Below are 16,602 nucleotides of genomic sequence, written 5' to 3' on the forward strand. Positions count from 1 at the left end.
GATGATCAAGTGGTTTTTGTCTTTGCTTCTGTTAATGTGGTTTATTACATATATTGATTTTTGTATGTTGAACCACCCCTGCATCCCTTGGTCGTGGTGAATAATTTTTTTGATGTGTTGTTGAATTCGGTTTGCCATTATTTTGTTGAGGATTTTTGCATCAATGTTCATTAAGGAGATTGGCCTACAGTTCTCCTATTTGGAGGTGTCTTTGCCTGGTTTTGGGATAAGTGTAATACTGGCTTCATAAAATGTGTTTGGCAGTTTTCCTTCCCTTTCTATTTCATGGAACAGTTTAAGGAGGGTTGGTATCAGTTCTTCTTTAAAGGTCTGATAGAATTCAGCAGAGAATCCATCAGGTCCTGGATTTTTCTTTTTGGGTAGATTCTTGATTGCTGCTTCAATTTCATTTTGTGTTATAGGTCTATTCAGGTGATTAATTTCCTCTTGGTTCAGTTTTGAATGATCATATGTATCTAGAAATCTGTCCATTTCTTTTAGATTTTCAAATTTATTTGAATATAGGTTCTGAAAGTAGTCTCTGAGTCAGGTTTGCCAGGGGTCTATCGATCTTGTTTATTTTTTCAAAGAACCAACTTTTTGTTTCATTAATTCTTTGTATGGTTTTTTTGGTTTCTATTTCGTTGATTTCAGCTCTTATTTTTATTATTTCTCTCCTTCTATTTGTTTTGGGATTTGCTTGTTCTTGTTTTTCTAGGAGTTTGAGATGTATCATTAGGTCATTGACTTGAGATCTTTCAGTCTTTTTAATATATGCACTCATGGCTATAAACTTTCCTCTCAGGACTGCCTTAGCTGTGTCCCATAGGTTCCAGTAGGTTGTGTTTTCATTTTCATTGACTTCCAGGAACTTTTTAATTTCCTCTTTTATTGCATCGATGATCCATTCTTCATTAAGTAATGAGTTATTTAGTTTCCAGCTGTTTGCATGTTTTTGTCTTTACTTTTGTTGTTGAGTTCTACTTTTACTGCATTGTGATCAGATAGTGTGCATGGTATTATTTCTATTTTCTTATATTTGCTGAGGCTTGCTTTGTGCCCTAGGATATGATCTATTTTGGAGAAGGTTCCATGGGCTGCTGAGAAGAATGTATATTGTGTAGAGGTTGGATGAAATGTTCTGTAGACATCTACTAGGTCCATTTGATCTATTGCATATTTTAGATCTTGGATTTCTTTATTGAGTTTTGTTTGGATGACCTATCTATTGATGATAATGGGGTATTAAAGTCTCCCACAACCACTGTGTTGGCGTTTATATATGCTTTTAGGTCTTTCAGGGTATGTTTGATGAAATTGGGTGTGTTGACATTGGGTGCATACAGATTGATGATTATTATTTCCTTTTGGTCTATTTCCCCTTTTATTAGTATGGAATGTCTTTCTTTATCTCATTTGATCAATGTAGGTTTGAAGTCTACTTTGTCAGAGATAAGTATTGCTACTCCTGCTTGTTTTCGGGGGCCATTGGCTTGGTAAATCTCCTTCCAGCCTTTCATCCTAAGCATATGCTTATTTCTGTCGGTGAGATGAGTCTCCTGTAAGCAACAAATTGTTGGATCTTCTTTTTTAATCCATTTTGTCAAACGGTGTCTTTTGATGGGTGAATTAAGTCTGTTAACATTAAGCGTTAGTACTGATAGGTATGTGGTGATTTCTGCCATTTATTTGTTTGAAGGTTTGATTGTGTGTACCTAACTTGATGTTACTCTCTACTGTCTTGCTTTTTCTTATCCTGTGGTTTGGTGCTGCCTGCCTTTTCATGGTTAAGTTGGGTGTCACTTTCTGTGTGCAGGATCCCTTGCAGAATCTTTTGTAATGGTGGCTTTGTGGTCACATATTGTTTTAGTTTCTGCTTATCATGGAAGACTTTTATTGCTTCATGTATTTTGAATGATAGCTTTGCTGGGTAGAGTATCCTGGAGTTGAAGTTATTTTCATTCAATACCTGGAAGATCTCACCCCACGCTCTTCTTGCTTTTAATGTTTCTGTTGAGAAGTCTGCTGTGATTTTGATGGGTTTACCTTTGTATGTTACTTGTTTTTTCTCTCTTACAGCCTTCAATATTCTTTCCTTAGTTTCTGAATTTGTTGTTTTAATGATGATATGTCGTGGAGTTGTTCTATTTTGATCTGGTCTGTTTGGTGTCCTGGAGGCCTCTTGCATCTGTATGGGAATATCTTTCTCTAGATTTGGGAAATTTTCTGTTATTATTTTGTTGAATATATTACACATTCCCTTCGCTTGCACCTCTTCTCCTTCTTCGATGCCCATGATTCTCAAGTTTGGTCTTTTGATGGAGTCAGTGAGTTCTTGCATTTTCTTTTCACAGGTCTTGAGTTGTTTAATTAATAGTTCTTCGGTTTTTCCTTTAATTACCATTTCATGTTCAAGTTCTGAGATTCTGTCTTCTGTTTGTTCTATTCTGCTGGATTGGCCTTCCGTTTTTTTTTGCAGTTCTGTTTCGTTCTTTTTTCTGAGGTTTTCCATATCCTGGCAGTTTTCCTCTTTAATGTTGTCTATTTTTGTCCTGAGTTCATTTATCCGTTTATTCATTGTGTTCTCTGTTTCACTTTGGTGTTTATACAGTGTCTCTATGGTTTCCTTTATTTCTTCTTTTGCTTTTTCAAATTCTCTATTTTTGTTGTCTTGGAATTTCTTGAGTGTCTCCTGTACATTTTGGTTGACCCTATCCAGTATCATCTCTATAAAATTCTCATTGAGTACTTGTAATATGTCTTTAAATTATTCTTGTGGGCTTCATTGGGTCCTTTGGCATAGTTTATCTTCATTTTGTTGGAGTCTGGATCTGAGTTTCTGTTCTCTTCATTCCCCTCTGGTTCCTGTACTAATTTTTTGCTGTGGGGAAACTGGTTTCCCTGTTTTTTCTGTCTTCCCATCATTGTCTTTGGTGTTGTTACTGTTCCTGTACTATGTGCAATTAAGTATTTTCTAGCTTGTAATAATAACAATGGTAATATTTAGAATGGAAGGGTGAGAGGAGATGGAAAGCAAGAAGTTAAAGAAAAGGGGAAAACAAATATATAGACAAGAGGGAGAAAGCAGAACAAGGTTTCAGATAAGAAAGTTTCAAAGGTATAAACAGGGAGTGTTAGTGTACTAATTGACAGTAAGCTGAACAGACATTAGAGAGACAGAGAGACGATTGAAAATCAAAGATATAAAAAAGAAAAATTAAGTAAATGAAAGAAATATCTATATATTAAAAATGAATTAAAATAAAATGGAAAATAGAAAATTAAAAACAAAACAAAACCAAAAAACTTCTAAGTTTATATGCAAAGCAGTTTCAGTCTTAATAATTTGGGTGTCCGTCTCAGTCTCCAATCCTGGAGATGGTGCCTCAGATGTTGTTGTGTAGTTGTCTCATCAAAGAGGATGCATAAAATAGAACAAAACTACACCACACACACACACACACACACACAAAAGCCCCACCAAGTGTCCCAAGTTCAAATGCAATACAGTTTCAGTAAATTTTTTGGCTTGCAGGTGTAATTCGGTTGTTCTCTCATCAAAGGTAGGGAGAAAAAGAAAAAAAAAGAGTCTGGAGACAGTTCTGGCAATGGTATCTGCAACTGTGGCCTGCCTGTCTGGTGCTCTCAGCCTGCTATAGCTGGCCCCGTTATTTATGCAGATCTCTGGGGTGAACTTAGCACTCACCTGGTCCCACAGGCTTTCTTGTTCAGAGTTCTCCTGTGCAGGAGCCTCTGCTACAGGCTTTCCCCTTTCCAAGCACTGGGAAATGTGACACTGCCCCCGCGTTGTCAGGCCTATGTGTTTATTTACAGTTCATGTGGGAGGTGGGTCTTCCCCCCTCTCCTGTGCAGTTTTCCTCCCACTGCCACTTTCACAAGCTTTCCTGCTCCTGCTTACTGGGCAGTGCTGCTGCTCCTGCCAGCTGCCATGTTTGTTTACAGTTCACGTGGGAAGTGGGTCTTTCCTCCTCTCCTGTGGAGTTTTTCTCCCTCTGCCACTCTCACAATCTTCCCCGCTCCTGGTTGCTGGGTGCGCGCCCCGCTCCCGCCAGAGGCTCTCCAGCCTGCCCGGCTTGTTTATTTACAGTCCTGGGAAGGATTCCCTTCTCCCAATCTTTGGCGCTCAAGGCGCCCCACCCTCTTTCCAGCGTGTCTTAATTGTTCTTATTGCTTATTACACAGTTTCTCTTTTTTTCCCCGAGTGGAGGTCAGTCTGTCCTGGGGGCTATGCTGCTCTGGCTCAGGCTTGTCTGTGGGGGTACTGCAGTACCGCAAAGCTCACCTGGTCCGCATCTTCCCAAACCGTCTGGGTGCCGGCCACTGGCAGCCCCTGGGGCCCTCCTCGTTTCTCCGTTTAACATGAAGTGGAGATTCTCTGCGCCAGTTGGAGATGTGGAGGAGTCAAAGTTATGCCTTTTCTCAGTGATTATGCCTGCAAAGTGTGTCTCCAGCGTCTCTCCAAGATTTCACTATAGGAGGCTTGCTTTCTGCATCCTATCTCTAGCTGCCATCCTGGAATCCCCCAGCAGTTTTTGTTGAAGAGGCTGTCTTTCTCCATTGTATATTTTTAGCGCCTTTGTCAAAGACAAGTTGGTTATAGTTGTGTGGCTTCATATCTAGGTCCTCTATTCTGTTCCACCAGTCTTCATGTCTGTTTTTGTTCCAGTACCATGCTGTTTTTATTGCTATTGCTTTGTAATATAGTTTGAAGTCGGGTGTTGTCATACCTGCAGCGTTATTCTTTTTACTGAGTATTGCGTTGGCTATTCGTGGCTGCTTGTGTTTCCATATAAATTTAATGGTAGATTTTTCAATGTTTTTGATGAATGTCATTGGGATTTTGATGGGAATTGCATTAAACATGTAGATTGCTTTTAGTAGTATAGACATTTTTACTATGTTGATTCTACCAATCCATGAGCATGGGTGATCTCTCCACTTTCTATAGTCTTCTTCAATCTCTTTCTTTGGAAGTTTAGTTTTCCTTGTAGAGGTCATTCACATCTTTTGTTAAATTTACTCCTAGGTATTTTTTTTTGAGGCTATTGTGAATGGAATTGTTTTCATATATTCTTTTTCCGTTTGCTCATTGTCAGTGTATAGAAATGCTAATGATTTTTCTATGTTGATTTTATATCCTGCTACCTTGCTATAGCTGTTGATGGTGTCTAGGAGCTTCTGAGTAGAGTTTTTTGGGTCTTTAAGATGTAGGATCATATCATCTGCACATAGGGACATTTTGACAGTTTTTTTACCTATTCGTTTTCCTTTTATTCCTTCTTCTTGCCTAATTGCTCTGGCTAGGAATTCCAGTACTATGTTGAGTAGGAGTGGAGATAGTGGGCATCCTTGTCTGGTTCCTGATTTTAGAGGGAATGGTTTCAGTTTTTCACCGTTAAGTATAATGCTGGCTGTAGGTTTGTCATATATAGCTTTTATAATGTTGAGGTACTTTCCTTCCATTCCTAGTTTTCTTAGAGGTTTTATAATGAAATGATGTTGGATCTTATCAAAGGCTTTTTCTGCATCTATTGAGATGATCAAGTGGTTTTTGTCTTTGCTTCTGTTAATGTGGTTTATTACATTTATTGATTTTCATATGTTGAACCACACCTGCATCCTTGGGATGAAGCCTACTTTGGTTGTGGTGAATAATCTTTTTGATGTGTTGTTGAATTTGGTTTGCCATTATTTTATTGAGGATTTTTACATTGATGTTCATTAAGGAGCTTGGCCTACAGTTCTCCTATTTGGAGGTGTCTTTGCCTGGTTTAGGGATAAGTGTAATACTGGCTTCATAAAATGTGTTAGGCAGTTTTCCTGCCCTTTCTATTTTGTGGAACAGTTTAAGGAGGGTTGGTATTAGTTCTTCTTTAAAGGTCTGATGGCATTCAGCTGAGAATCCATCAGGTCCTGGAATTTTCTTTTTTGGGAGACTCTTGATTGCTGCTTCAATTTCTTGTTGTGTTATAGATCTATTCAGGAGATTAATATCCTCTTGGTTCAGTTTTGGATGATTATAAGTATCTAGAAATCTGTACGTTTCTTTAAGATTTTCAAATTTATTTGAATATAGATTCTCAAAGTAGTCTCTAATGATTTACTGGACTTCCATGGTGTTTGTTGTTATCTCCTTTTTTGCATTCCTGATTTTACTGATTTGGGTTTTTTCTCTCCTAATTTTAGTCAGGTTTGCCAGGGGTCTATCGATCTTGTTTATTTTTTCAAAGAACCAACTTTTTGTTTTGTTGATTCTTTGTATGGTTTTTTTGGTTTCTATTTCATTGATTTCAGCTCTTATCTTTATTATTTCTCTCCTTCTATTTGTTTTGGGATTTGCTTGTTCTTGTTTTTCTAGGAGTTTGAGATGTATCATTAGGTTATTGACTTGAGATCTTTCAGTCTTTTTGGTATATGCACTCATGGCTATAAACTTTCCTCTCAGGACTGCCTTTGCTGTGTCCCATAGGTTCTGGTAGGTTGTGTTTTCATTTTCATTGACTTCCACGAACCTTTTAATTTCCTCTTTTATTTCATCAATGACCCATTGTTCATTAAGCAATGAGTTATTCAGTTTTCAGCTATTTGCATGTTTTTCATCTTTATTTTTATTGTTGAGAACTAGTTTTATTGCATTGTGATCTGACAGAATGCATGTTATGATTTCTATTTTCATATATTTGCTGAGGCTTGCTTTGTGCCCTAGGATATGATGTATTTTGGAGAAGGTTCCACGAGCTGCTGAGAAGAATGTATATTGTCTAGAGGTTGGATGGAATATTCTGTAGACATCAACTAGGTCCATTTGATCTATGGTATGTTTTAGATCTTGGATTTCTTTACTGATTTTTTGTTTGGATGAGACCTATCTATTGATGATAATGGGGTGTTAAAGTCTCCCACAACCAATGTGTTGGAGCTAATATATGCTTTTAGGTCCTTCAGGGTATGTTTGATGAAATTGGGTGGGTTGACATTGGGTGCATATAGGTTGATAATTGTTATTTCCTTTTGGTCTATTTCCCTTTTATTAGTATGGAATGTCCTTCTTCATCTCATTTGATCAATGTAGGTTTGAAGTCTACTTTGTCAGAGATAAGTATTGCTACTCCTGCCTGTTTTCGGGGGCTATTGGCTTGGTAAATTTTCTTCCAGCCTTTCATCCTAAGCCTATGCTTATTTCTATCAATGAGATGGGTCTCTTGTAAGCAACAAATTGTTGGATCTTCCTTTTTAATTCAGTTTGTCAAAAATTCCCTTTTGATGGGGGAATTAAGTCCCTTAACATTAAGTGTTAGTATTGATAGGTATGTGGTGATTCCTGTCATTTAGTTGTCTTAGTTGTTTGAGGGTTTGATTGTGTGTAGCTAAATCAATGTATTGTACTTTCTTGCTTTTTCTTTTCCTGTAGTTTGGTACTGCCTGCCCTTTCATGGTTATGTTGGATTTCACTTTCTGTGTGCAGAATCCCTTGAAGAATCTTTTTTAGTGGTGGCTTTGTGGTCATATATTGTTTTAGTTTCTGCTTATCATGGAAGACTTTTATTGCTCCATCTATTTTGAATGATAGTTTTGCTGGGTAGAGTGCCCTAGGTTTGAAGTTATTTTCATTCAGTTCCTGAAGACCCCACCCCAAGCTCTTTGTGCTTTTAATGTTTCTGTTGAGAAGTCTGCTGTGATTTTGATGGGTTTACCTTTGTATGTTATTTGTTTTTTCTAGCTTACGGCCTTCAACATTCTCTCTCTAGTCTCTGTACTTGTTGTTTTAATGATAATATGTTGTGGGATAGTTCTATTTTGGTCAGGTCTGTTTGGAGTTCTGAAGGTTTCCTGTACCTGTATAGGCACAGGTTTCTCTAGATTTGGGAAATTTTCTGTAATTATTTTGTTGAATATGTTGTGTCTTCCTTTTTCTTGCACCTCTTCTCCTTCTTCAATGCCCATGATTCTCAGGTTTGGTCTTTTGATGGTGTCAGTAAGTTCTTGCAATTTCTTTTCACAGGTCTTGAGTTGTTTAACTAATAGTTCTTTGGTTTTTCCTTTAATTACCAATTCATCTTTGAGTCTGAGATTCTGTCTTCTGCTTGTTCTAGTCTACTGGATTGGCCTTCCATTTTGTTTTGCAATTCTGTTTCATTCTTTTTTTGGAGGTTTTCTATATCCTGAGTTGCTTCCCCTTTAATATTGTCTATTTTTGTCCTGAGTTTATTTATCTCTTTGTTAATTGTGTTCTTTGTTTCACTTTGGTGTTTATACAGTGCTTCTATGGTTTCCTTTATTTCTTCTTTTGCTTTTTCAAATTCTCTATTTTTGTTGTCTTGGAATTTCTTGAGTGTCTCCTGTACATTTTGGTTGACCCTATCCAGTATCATCTCTATAAAATTCTCATTGATTACTTGCAGGATTTCTTCTTTCAGAGTGTTTTTGTGGGCTTCATTGGGTTCTTTGGCATAGTTTATCTTCATTTTGTTGGACTGTGGATCTGGGTACCTGGTTTCTTCATTTGCCTCTGGTTCCTGTACTAATTTATTATTGGGGGGAAAATGATTTCCTTCTTTTTTCCGTCTTCCCATCATTGCCTTTGCTGTTGTTACCCTGTACTATGTGTAATTCAGTATTGTCTAGCTTGTAATAATAACAATGGTGATATCTAAAATGGAAGGGTGTAGGAGAGGGAAAGAAAAGAAAGTAAAGAAAAAGGGAAAAACAAAACAAAACAAACAAACAAAAACCCCAAACAAACAAAAACCCCAAACAAACAGGAACAAAAAAACCAGAGCCAAAGAAATAAACAGGGAGAGTGATAGTGTACTAATCAACAGTAAGCTAAGCAGGCATTAGAGAGACAGAGAGAGGATAATGAAAATAATAAAAAAAAAATAAAAAAGACAAAAAAACCCACAAGTTCAAATGCAATAAATTTTCAGTCTTAATTTTGATGTTAATACTTCAGCCTCCCATCCTGAAGACTTCCCAGTGACTGTGAAGTAGTTCTGTCATTTTCTCATCAAAGGGGAAAAAAACAAAAAAAACCTAAAAAGCAAAAACAAACAAACAAACAAACAAAATCCCAAGTTCAAATGCAGTATGTTTTCAGTTAGTCCTTCAGCATCCAGTGTTGTTGTCTCATCAAAGGAAGAGGAAAAAAAAAGGGGAGTCTGGAGGCAGCTTTGTAATGTCTATCTGAGGCTGTGGCTCACCTGCCTCCTACTGTCAGCCATCTGCTGCTGCAGGCTTTGTTTATTTAGAGTTCTCCTGGATGCATGCCCCTTTTGTTTTCTCCAGTGTACAGCCCTACCCACCTTTTGCAATTGTAGACTTTTTTGTGTGAGGAGTGGCCCCTCCCCCTCTGGTGGCACTTTCCACATGACAGCTGCAGTTACAAGCCTTCCCCTCTCCAAGCACACTGGGAGAGGTGGCACCATTCCTGCCTTCTCCTGCCTGCTTGTTTATTTACAGTTGGCCTGAGGGAGGGCCCCTTCCCCACTCTCTGGAGCTCAGGGCACCCTGCCCTCTTTGCTATGTGTCTTTTTTTTTTCCAGCTGCTGATTTATTATTCAGTTTGGTTTTTTCTCTGTTTTTTCCCCCCTGGGTGGGGGTCAGAGTGTCTGGGGGCTATGCTGATTTGTTCCAGGGTTGTCTGTGGAAGTACTGCATGCCGCTTAGCTCACCTGGTGGTCTGCCTCTTCCCAAGCAGTCTGGGAGCTGACATCTGATGGCATGAGAGCCCTTCTAGTTTCTCCATTTAACGTGGAGTGGGGATGTTACACATGGGCTGCGGGTGTGGAGGAGTCAGAGTTTTGCCTCTTCTTGGTGGTTTTTCCTGCAAGGTGTATCTCCAGCATCTCTCCAAGATTTTACTTTAGGAAGCACGCTTTCTGCTTTCTCCCTCTAGTCTCCATCTTGAAATCTCTTGATTTTCTTTTTGCTCTAAGGTCCATACAGAGCCTATAGTATTGCAGGGCAACTTTGCAACTAATCTGGAAGAGATTTTTTGAGGGTGGGGAAGTTTTAGCAAGGTTTTCCTTTAGTATAACAGGATAAAGTGTAGACAAGGTAGGGGGGAGGGAAGAGAGAGAAATATTTCCTGTTCCCTACATAGGAAACGGAAGCAAAAACTCCCCAGTCTGAAAGTTTTATTTAAGTTGAATTTAATGGGTGTTTATTCGGTATTGCTGGCAAAAAGCATATCTATGGGTAAAGAGAATTAAAACACAACTTCTGACATATATTAGCATGAGGTCCAAGAAGAGAAAGAGATAATTCTACAACTCTGACAGCCATCAGAAAGATACTAATGAAGTTGTGGAGATAGAGGTTGTGTCTTATTGGATCAACTCAGGAAAAGGTTTATGAGACATGACATTTGAACTGACTTGAATGGGAGACATGTTATGTGACGGAGACAGAATGAAGGTGGGAATCAGCATAAGGTAGGGGTTCTGTGAATTGAGTTGTCAAGTCTGATTGAGTAAAAAGGTTAGCTTCATATTTTAAAATGTCTTAACACCAAGATGAATAGCTTGGTATTAATTTGGGAAACAGTAGGGAACTATCAAAAGTGTTACATGTGAAAGTGACAAGACATAACATATGCTTCATAACCCTTAGACTGGTTTTGTTAATACTGAATTCTAGAAAGAGAGACAGTTAAATGCAGTAATTAAGCAGGCTTTTTTTGTCTTCTGTGTTTGTTTTTCATTAGGTAGACTTATGACAACTATTTAATTTTCTTGGGGAAAATCTATTTCATTTAAGTAATTATCTTATGTATCCAGTCACTTTTGCTGAATATGTACCATTCTATCATGTAGCAGGCACATGGTAACTATGAGGTGCAGTTATGACTTTCAAGGTGTGCTTTAATGTTAAGTGAGGCTGCAGCAGAGCTGAAGCAGAGCCAGACTGTAGAGGACCTTGGAGGTCATGTAGGGAGCTAGAGACTTTATATTGAAGACAACAGACAGCCTCTAGATTATTTTAAATAGATAAGAAGAACAAATAAAATTGATATTTTAGACTGGTGGAAGGAAATGATATTGGAGGCAATTCCCATGGTCCCAACAAAACTCCAAAATAAGGCCTTGGAATTCGAGATAGAGAGCAAATAAAAGGGGCCTGGGGATGTAGCTCAGTGGTAGGGCACTTTTAACATGTGTTAGGCCCTGGGTTCTATTCATAGCATTACAAAGAGAAGGAGGAGGAGGAGGAGAAGGAAGAGGAGTAGGAGGAAGAGGAAGAGGAGGAGGAGGAGGAGGAGGAGGAGGAGGAGGAGGAGGAGGAGAAATAATAATAATTAATAAAAACCCCAGAAGTCATTGGGAAAAGCACACAGAATCTCAGTGATTTAACCATATGCTGACTGACTTGAGAGCCTCATTTCTTATTTAACAGTACCTGGCCTGTAGGCAGGTGGGAAGTGGAAGCATCATCTTGAGAAGGGAATACTGTAGAGGCAACTGAGAGAAAGAGCAGCAGCAGGACCCTGGTTTGTTAATTCCATGAGCTGCTCATTAGTAAGCTCTGGCTTATACATATGCATTCTTTAAAAAATATATCCCTATGCCAGGAATAAAGAATCTACATGTTTTGTACTTTAGATAGATAAACATAATCTTAAAATTTGTTTTAATTCAGTGGACAAATTCTGTTTTACTTTCTTAGTTGGGTTAGTGCTATAGACCTTAACCTAAGATTAAGGAGAAAAGGTAGTCTCATTTGTCCTTCCCTGCCCATCAGAGGTATCAACATTGACCAATAATGTACTGTTCGGCAGTACATTCAAGATTGGTATTGTGGGAAGAAAAAAGGCAGGCTAGAAGGATACTAAGAAGTTAGTATGAGGAATGTGACTTTTGTTTTTGTCTATCTAACTCAGTCTTGTGTGATAATGGAAAGAGTATGGATACTTTTTGAGGTCTACCTGGTTGAGTTATTTTCCCTACCACTTCAGAAATGCAATATTGACTGAGGGAGACTCCTCCTACTGAGTTGGTGGACTGGTTGTGGAGAATCGTATTATCTACTTCTATGGAAAACCTTGAACCTTGAAAATGGAATTGTCTCAGAGGGAGGACTATGTCTGTAAAGCTGTGGGGTTTACAATATGTTCAATATGATGCATCTATGTGGTTGGAAAAGATAAGCTTTTCTGTGTGTTCTTAGTAAGCAAAAATGGTTGCAATCGAATTTTAGTTTTAGGGACCTGCACTGAAACAGTATGTTCTTGGAGGAAGAAATGATTGGTTATAGAGTTATAGAGTTCTATTACCAGTTATTTATAGTCAGTCATTTTCAGAAAACTGACTTTCCTAGATGCTTAATAATATTTTAATATGTATATGAACACCAGGAAGCAATGTCACCTTTACCTCTTACCAATCTCTTTTCTCTTTCAGTTGTTGTCAGATGCATCGCAGCCTCTTGAAAGTCAGAACTTTTCTCCTGTGGTGCGAGATGTAAGTTATAAGAATGTATTTTTTTTCCTATCATCCTAGTGCTCCCCTCTCCCAATCTCTCTATCTTGTTATGTTTCTGTCATTCTATCTCGTCTCTGTCAGTAATGAGCCCATTTTTATATGGCTAAAATGTCGGGTACTAAAGATATGTCTTGTATATACATTTAGGCAGTGATTACATCCAACGGTTCATTGACTGATAAGTATAAATATATCCAGAAACTCCGAGAGAACAGGTAAGTGCTATTCAGACCTTCTTGCATACATTTATTCTTATCTTGGGTTTGATGAGTGTTTTTAAAGCTTCAGTGGTAGTTCTTAATATTGGCTTTGTATAACATGCACATTTTTTATATCATCTCTATAAATACAGGAAATTTAAGCTAAGTGGCAACCTGAAACCAATGTGAGTTCTTTTTCTCTGTAGAGTAGTATAGCATCATTTTGACTGCATGAAATTCTATCTAGACTTTTGGATATGCAAACAAAAGCAAAAACATGTTGTATTTGGGTATCCCATTGTTCTTTCTTTAGCATTTTTCATATTGTGTTCTCTCAGTTATTTTCTCAAAGGAAAATGAGCATATCAACTTTTTTTATGGTGGTATTAGTTTGGGTTTTAGTTGAAGGTCTGGACTACCTTTTGATTAGTATGATGTTTAGGAAAGTGAGATCTTGGGTAGAAATGAAGGGAAATGGTGAGGAAAGCAAATGCTGAGAAGTAGTTTTCCATGAAGATTTTTATTGGGAGTAGGATGCTGTAAAATAGTTTGCCAAATCTGCCCCTCAGAAATAGTTCTCTTAGAAAGGTGCTTAGCTAAGTTTCTTGTTTCCTTAATTGATTCTACTGCTCAGAATCTGAAAACACTGACATTTCTTTGGATTACTCTGGTTTCTTCCAGCTGATTGCACTTGGTTTGTGTTTATATCTACTCCAGTAGTCTATTCACATTTAACAAAATAACTCATGAAGTAAATTCTCAGGGAAACTGGAGTGGGAAAATTAAATAAACAACAACAAAAAACTGTCTCATCTTCTTTTTCAGTGGTTCTTCCTATAAGAAGTAAAGAAAGATCTGACCATTGATATGCATTTCCCACACCTTAGCTACTTGATTTAATATGGCTATGAAATATTATAACATAGAAGTCCAAGAGTATTTAATTCTTTTAAAAAAGAAGCTAGCACTGTAACCCCACAGACGAGTTTTTACAGGGAAAACTTCATGTTTGCTTGATTTTCGTAACTCTATCTTTGAGTCTCATTGTCTGATAATCTTTTATATTACTAATACTAATGACAAGTGCAACATACCAGTCACAGTAATATCTTCACTCTTACACACTACATTTCATGCAGGAGCAAGTTTACTTGGCTCCAACTGCTAAGACTTCTTGCCTTCCTTCCCTAATATCTGACAAAAGACTGATAATGGAGATTACATCTTGAAAGGAAGTTTTCCTTATTTTGAACCCTACCCTATTCTTATATTTTTTCATCACTTAACACAGTGATTATTAATCTGCAATCTGAGGTCTTTGGGTGCTGAATCTATGGACAGATTTAGAATCTAAGAGTGAGTTTTTAAAAATATATATATATTCTGAACATTTTCTATTTGTAATCAGAATACTGTTAATTACACAAGCCATGGAAAGTATTGTTAGAAAGAATATACAATATCATAACAATAAACCATAAAGAGCCTCAGTGGTTCTTTGGGAGGTGGAATTAGGATAATGGTTAAAGGAGATCTCTTCTCCTATCATACATAACATGTATGTGCTGGGGGGTTGTAGGGGGGTAGAAACATTTTACTTTGATTTCTAGTCACATATTATTATTGAAAAGATTTATGAATTTTTGAGGGACATCCTGGTCTATATTTCTAACTGCTTAAGTCCCTGTCACTAAGCTATTTCCATGGATTCATATTGACATCTGGAAATTTGATTTAAAAAATAGTTAGTGAATAGCTTCAAAGTTCAAAACAAAATGTACTGAGCATTAATGGGTTGATAGAGTTGGGTAAGACTTTGCTACTGCCTTGGAAGTTGTAGTCTGTAGGAAACAAAGTCATCTTTCCAGAAGGTACAAATTTGAACAGAATTGTTCAAGAATTGTTCAAGAATTAAAATTCTTCAAGTACTAGTCTTAGATTTCTACATTTAACTCAAGTTATGGTTTGGCTATTCTCGCATGATACTAAAGCTGTATGGCAAAACAGTTTCTAATATGAAATAATAATAATGTAATGTTCGGATTGTTGTCTCCTTGAATTGTTGTGAGAAGAAAATGAGGTTTCCAATATACACCTCCTAACAATTTTGAATAACATCCCTAGGAGGATAAAGAGTAAGACCAAGTTACTCAATTGTGAGTAAGCAAAGAAATAATCCCATCTTCTTAGTGGTATTGGCATTCCTAAAGGTCTTATAGACATCAGGCATCCGTTTGTGGATGTTGGTGTCTGTTGCTCTTTATTGTACAAAATCTAAAATAAATAATGAAAAATGTTGGTATGGGGAGCTCCTGTTGAGGTTCTTATTATAAGTAAGACAGTGAGAACTTATTGCTTCATGTTATAGGTTTTGGTTTGATTTGGGGGACAGCAAGATGCTGTTATTTAAAAAAAAATTAATTATCCCCCCCTCTTTTTTTTAACAGAGAAAGTGTTCAGTCATTTGCAATGAGTACCAAGAAAAAGGTCTTGGTTCTTGGATCTGGCTATGTATCTGGGCCTGTATTAGAATATCTGTTAAGAGACAGCAAAATAGAAATAACAGTAGGTAAATAAATCTTATTTTTTAAGATGAAAAACTGATTTTATACCATGTTGACTCTATGAATTTTAGATGGCTGTTTTGTTTCTAAACCATAAAAAATTATTTTTGGAGATGTAAAACATGTATTACTCTCTGTCCTTGAACCAGGCTCTGACATGACAAATCAAATTAAACAGCTAAGCAAGAAATATAATATTAATCCTGTTAGCATGAACATTGGTAAACAAGAAGAAAAATTGAACTCCCTGGTGGCAACACAGGATCTTGTCATCAGGTATGTGGCAAGAACGAGTTCCATATGCTTTCTGTTATTTTTCTTTTTGTCTTTTTCCTCTCCCTCCCCTTATATCCTCTCCCCTTTTTTCCCTTGCACTTCCCCACTGTCCTTTCCTCTCCCCTGCCGCCCCTCTTCTCCTTTCCTATTTTTCTCATGAACTTTTACATTGAAATGTCTCTCCACAAAGTACACACAGTATAAGTGAGGCTGGGCTTGGTGTTTTTGAAATTGGGTCTTTCTAACTTGGTTCAGGCTGGCCTCAAACTTGCCATCCTCCTGCATGCCAAGTAGTTGAGACTATAGGCATGTGCCACCATGTCTGAATCTGTTAATACTTTGATTTAGCTTTTAAGATGCTACCCAATTTCATAATTCTTGTTGGTTAAAAAGCCCCCAAACAGAGACCAAGAGTGTTTCTGATATTGGCAAAGCACACATACACACAACTTTATTCTGCATGAGAGTAAATCTAAGTAGTAATTCTACATTCTATTTCACAGAGGAGGAATAAATGCCCTAAAAGTGGTTTTGCTGTGTTATTTTATTTTGTGTGAAATAGAGAAAATCCAAAGTATTCACGATGAACTTTGCAAGTGCAATGACATAGCATGATACTGTTTATATGTTAGTCTTCATTTTTTCATTGGTATAATGTAGATTGCTTTACAAATAGGCAATAAGCCAGTAAACTTATAAGTTCTTATGCAATTGACAAGGAAGGTGATTTATCATTCCTTAGATAATTGTGAACATCCTCATCATATCAATATTTATGAAAATTATCTTTTTTGATTGAGTATATCCACATTAAAATGCCAAAAGTCAGATTTTTAGAAAACTCAATCAAAGTTAAGATTTGAGTACAACTTTGCTTTTTGGTCACCTTCCTGAGTTTTAGCCATTTCATACACTTTAAACCAATCAATACTATTAAGGCCTATCTCTTCTTTGGACTCTTTTTAGAATTTACTGTTTAATACAACACATGGGCTACCTTGGTCTAGTTTGACACTTCCTGATAACCATTTGGGAGATGAGGAGGTAAAAAGAACAGTATCT

The 16,602-nt window shown here is 37.2% G+C and overlaps 1 protein-coding gene across 1 annotated transcript in view; it reads left to right on the forward strand.

The window, feature by feature from the left end:
- Nucleotides 1-16,602, forward strand: part of Aass (aminoadipate-semialdehyde synthase) — a 67,938-nt gene that overhangs the window by 35,244 nt on the left and 16,092 nt on the right. Inside the window, exons 12-15 of the mRNA XM_020162416.2 lie at nucleotides 12,420-12,479; nucleotides 12,648-12,715; nucleotides 15,148-15,269; nucleotides 15,414-15,540. Coding sequence (XP_020018005.2) covers nucleotides 12,420-12,479; nucleotides 12,648-12,715; nucleotides 15,148-15,269; nucleotides 15,414-15,540 — 377 coding nt within the window. The remainder of the gene's footprint in view (nucleotides 1-12,419; nucleotides 12,480-12,647; nucleotides 12,716-15,147; nucleotides 15,270-15,413; nucleotides 15,541-16,602) is intronic.

This window comes from Castor canadensis, chromosome 2 (assembly GCF_047511655.1).
Source record: "Castor canadensis chromosome 2, mCasCan1.hap1v2, whole genome shotgun sequence".
NCBI lineage: Eukaryota > Metazoa > Chordata > Mammalia > Rodentia > Castoridae > Castor > Castor canadensis.